Here is a 5,015-nt window from a genome sequence, read left to right as displayed (position 1 = left end):
ATTTTTAGAGTATATAAGAAAAGATATTTTTTATGCATTTTGTTCAAATCCCTATAGTAAAAGTTTCTTTATTGAAGAAATATCTTCGAATTGTTCATTGAGAAAACTATGCGAGATAAATGAATTTGAAAACTGCTCAAATCTTGATAGAGTGCTAGATATATTAGCCGAAAATATAGGAAATTTTACAATATATGACAATAACGGCATATTGCAGTCCAATTTACACAATCTCAATTTATCTGATAATGATATGTATCTGTTACAGTTATTTGCATCATGTTCTACGGATGATCTGTATGATTGTATATCTATATTGCGAGATTCTATATTTATTAGAAGTAAGAAGGTCGATGAAAAAGAAATTAAAAATGGATTTAAAAAATCCCATCTAAAAAGAATGCTTAGTTTGCCAATTATAAATCAAACAATTTCTTTTATGCTTGAATTTTTAAAAAAGATACCTTCTTTAGAAAAAAGACCAATGGAAATGAATTCTCTTGGTGATATAGAGTTTGCTTTAAAGGCCACTTCAAAAATAATTAATGTGTGGGGTTTTTCTTATGCAACCGCATACGCTCCAAATGTTAAACAAAGTATTGATTCGGCTATTTGTGCATGTTTGCCTATTTATATTTCATTTTATCATATATTTTTTATACTATTTTCATTTGCTGATGTTAACCAGTTTATGAGCAGTTATACTGGAATTATCAATAGTATAATTAGGCTAGGAATATACACACTTCAAGAATATGAAGTTTATACTTCTTATAATGAAGAAACCCAAAATAAAAAAGTGGACCATCTTTATTTTATGTGCGATATAGACATAGAAGAATTTAAGAAAAATGTGATTGAAACGCGTAGACAAACTATTAAAAACCAGTTGGATGCGATATTTAGTTCTCCAATTAACCTATCACTAGGCGATATGTTGAATAAATCGTTAGAAGAAATAGAGGCACCTAAAAATAAGGCATTAAATATTAAAACTGCTGATCAAATAGTAAACTTTCTGAATTTATTATCTGATATAAAGAATAATGAAGCAGATAATAATATTCTGATAAATGTGAAAAATATAGAGCATGGTATTGACAACAGTGCTATTGAGCTATCTGATGAAGATGAGATATTTTATGATGCCAATGATAATATAGAGCATGACATTGACAACAGTGCTATTGAGCTATCTGATGAAGATGAGATATTTTATGATGCCAATGATAATATAGAGCACGGTATTGATAACACGCATGGTTTATGGAAAATTCCCTCTCTAATCACAAGAAATATGGGAATTTCACTAATTGTCATTTTAGTACTTGCTAGTCTTTTTGTATTATACCGCTATGAAATAATTATGTTTGCGGAGTGGATTACATTCTCATAGTGAGTTGTGTTTGATTTATAATATAAATAACTATAGCTTAAAATAAATATTACTATACTTCATATAATGCTTTTTTTATTTACTAGTTGGTTTTGTTGGCTTCTATCATATGATGACTTATATAGAATACGGGAGTCTCACGCCAATGTATGCGAAGTTTAATAGCGCTGTTATGTACAAATGTTTAAAGCTATATAAAACAAGAATGAATAAAAAATTTGAATTGGTTCATTTATTGTAACAAGGGATAAACAACTGGTTTGGTTGTTTTTGTAAATTCCATCTAATCATGTTGTCTTTTATTCGAATTATTTCTTCTTTTTTGTTTGTTCTTGTCATGTCCAATAGGTGGTAACTGTGAAGTCTCTACGTAATACTCCACTAAGTTCCTGGAACGGCAATGCTTGTTATTGATATTAGTTAATTGCTTATTTATTATTATGATTCCTGATATTTACTTTTACCTGACTTGCTTGGGTATATAATTTATTTATTTATCCTAATTTGTTCGGATACGACAGTTAACTTAGTTGTTTAATTCGAGTTTAAATATTATGTTAACACCATATCAATATTTAAGTTTTGATGATGTGTTTATGCACAATTTAAATAGCACAGGTGTTGTTATAATTATACTTAAAATAGTATATAGTCAAAATAACGCGAAAATCCATAGACTTATTTGATGAATATGCATTTCTTGTTTATTTTAAATAAATTTGCTTTTAGTCTATTTTTTAGTAATAGATTCTTTATTTAGAGAATGTTTTATATTTTGGGTTCTTTTCTTATAATAAAAATAAAATCCTTCATGCTTTTATTGGCATTATATAGAGAGTGAAAAGGTTTATTTTTATTTTAAAATAAATTTAGAAAAAGTAAACATAAATATTGACAATTTCCATTAGTATCTATTGAGAACATATTAGTTAGACATTAATGAACAAAAACGCAAATGAAGTATTAATATGTTTTAAATTAACAGCAATGCATACTATATAGCGCATGCGCATTGTATAATTTGATAGAAGGAGAGAAGAAGACAGTATGTTATCCAGGAGTTCTAAAAGTTTTATATGTACTTAGTAATATAGTTGGGTGATAGTTTATATTTTTAATGTATTTATTTTTGCATTAACCTTTGATCTAAGTCTTTCCTTAAAAATTATAAATGATATTATTGAATTAGCTAGAAATATAAAAATTATTTAAATTCTTAATATGCATACCCTCTAGTAATAATATAAACATAAAAATAACAAAATAAACTGGGATTGTATTATTTATTCATTGACCAAACAGATATTTAGGTGGTTTAAAGAAAGTAATTTAGATGATTTTGGGTTTAATAAATAGAAGTGGATATTTTTTATAGTTATATAACACAGCTAGTTTGATATTATAAAAAGCAATAAAAATAGAATTTAAGAAGAAGTTAATAGTTTAAGCTTCTGATAAAACAAAAAAAACATATTATCAGTTGGTTATCCCCTTGTACATAATTAAGACTCATTCAAATTTTTTGTTATTCTCATATTATATAGCTTCAATTTCTAATTACAACAGCTCTATAAGACTTCGCAGGCGTGGGCGTGAGGCTCTCACGTTAGCATGGTTCATCATGTGATAGAAACCAACAGTATCAATAAAAAATCAATTAAAACCCAAACAAAAAGGAATATAAATATAATAACCTATGAGTTAATAAATAGTTCAAATAGTATAGAAGGGGTTAAAATAAAATTTATAGGCAGGTCCAGTTGCATGTTTTAAAAGCAGTTAAAACACATAATGTATATGATGCAAATGCTTAGAAACAGTTGGTATACAAAGGCAAATATTTATCATTCTAAAAAATATATAGAGGCTGTGTTATAAATAAAATTCAATAAGATGTGAGATATATTAAAATTATAAATAGAGAAAATAATAAGAAAAACAAAAAATAAAGAAGAAAGAAGAAAGCTAAGAAAAGTAGCAGAACAAAAACAAGTAAAAAGCGCAGTAAACTATTTAAAGCGAATAAAAGCACAACTCGAAATAGATTATACTATAAAATATTCATTGTTTACTATGAAATAAGTATAATGTATTATTGGCACTTTTTATTAAGAAGTATGACTTATATGAATTATAGCAATATTTATTTTAAGCTATAGTTATATATTATAAATCAAACACAACTCACTATGAGAATGTAATCCACTCCGCAAACATAATTATTTCATAGCGGTATAATACAAAAAGACTAGCAAGTACTAAAATGACAATTAGTGAAATTCCCATATTTCTTGTGATTAGAGAGGGAATTTTCCATAAACCATGTGTATAGATAGCCTCTTCTATACAAGCAGTTCTTTGAGTTTCAACGCCATTGGATATATCTGGGCCTACTAATGCAATAGCTTTCATCACATGGTGATCCCCTTGAGAAGTAACAATAGTAGAATTATTATCTTCAATTCCTTTTGTGGTTTTGTCTTCTATGCATTTATCATTACTTTTAGATAATTTACTGCTGGATATCTGAATATTATTCAAAGTGTTTTCCTCTATTTTTTTATCCTCTATATTAATAAGAATAGTATGAGTATTTTGAATAGGATATTTAATCAGGCTCACATCATTTAATATATCAACAAACTTCATTATTTCACTAATAGAGCTATTTCTTAGAACCTTATCGCCCATTTTTTCTACTTTGTTTAACGATTCATCCAATACATTATCTAGCGATATATTAAGCGGGGAACTAAAAATTATACTAATCTTTCTATTAATAGCTTGCTTGTGCCCTTCAATTATATTTTTTTTAAATGTAATTGGATCAATACAATATTTATAACATAACTGATTAATTGTACTATTAGTATTTTCATTATAAATAATAGAAATTTCATACTCTTGAAACGCATATAATCCTAGTTTAATTATACCATCAAAATGTACATGACATAAACACACAACTTGATTGGCAAGAAAAGGCAACGATGCCATACTAAATACATTGCTAAATAGGGTGGGTAGAGACACATTATTAAAGATTATTTTTCTAACTGCCATTTGTGTTGGGAAAAAATTAAGAAGAGTGCTGCCAGCATTTGAGTTGATTATAGGGGAAACGAATTTTTTAGTAGTAGGAGCAATGCCATCAGAAATATTTTCTGCAATATTTAAAGCAAGAAAAGATGCTTCTTTAAAGAATGGAAGCTTAGAAATTCTATTAAAATGTGATTTTTTAAATCCATTTTTAATTTCTTTTTCATCGACCTTCTTACTTCTAATAAATATAGAATCTCGCAATATAGATATACAATCATACAGATCATCCGTAGAACAAGATGCAAATAACTGTAACAGATACATATCATTATCAGATAAATTGAGATTGTGTAAATTGGACTGCAATATGCCGTTATTGTCATATATTGTAAAATTTCCTATATTTTCGGCTAATATATCTAGCACTCTATCAAGATTTGAGCAGTTTTCAAATTCATTTATCTCGCATAGTTTTCTCATTACATCCTCATTAGAAAGTTTTTTAAAAGACTTGTTCTTATTGTAGAAGTACAAATATAATGCATAAAAAATATCTTTTCTTATATACTCTAAAAAC

General features: G+C 27.0%; 2 protein-coding genes across 2 annotated transcripts; one reads left to right on the top strand and one right to left on the bottom strand.

Annotated features, from left to right (window-relative positions):
* Position 1: 1 nt before the first annotated feature.
* On the top strand, positions 2-1,396 carry NEPG_01703 (uncharacterized protein; the record flags this gene model as incomplete). Its single annotated transcript, XM_013204077.1, has 1 exon — positions 2-1,396. A coding segment is annotated over one exon (1,395 nt), but the record flags the coding sequence as incomplete, so codon positions are not given.
* Positions 1,397-3,583: 2,187 nt separating this feature from the next.
* Positions 3,584-5,014, bottom strand: NEPG_01702 (uncharacterized protein; the record flags this gene model as incomplete). Its single annotated transcript, XM_013204076.1, has 1 exon — positions 3,584-5,014. A coding segment is annotated over one exon (1,431 nt), but the record flags the coding sequence as incomplete, so codon positions are not given.
* Between the last annotated feature and the right edge of the window lies 1 nt (position 5,015).

This window comes from Nematocida parisii, assembly GCF_000250985.1.
Source record: "Nematocida parisii ERTm1 unplaced genomic scaffold supercont1.4, whole genome shotgun sequence".
NCBI lineage: Eukaryota > Fungi > Microsporidia > Nematocida > Nematocida parisii.
The sequence above is the reverse complement of the archived record's forward strand: the minus strand, read 5'-3'. Positions and strand labels throughout refer to the sequence as shown.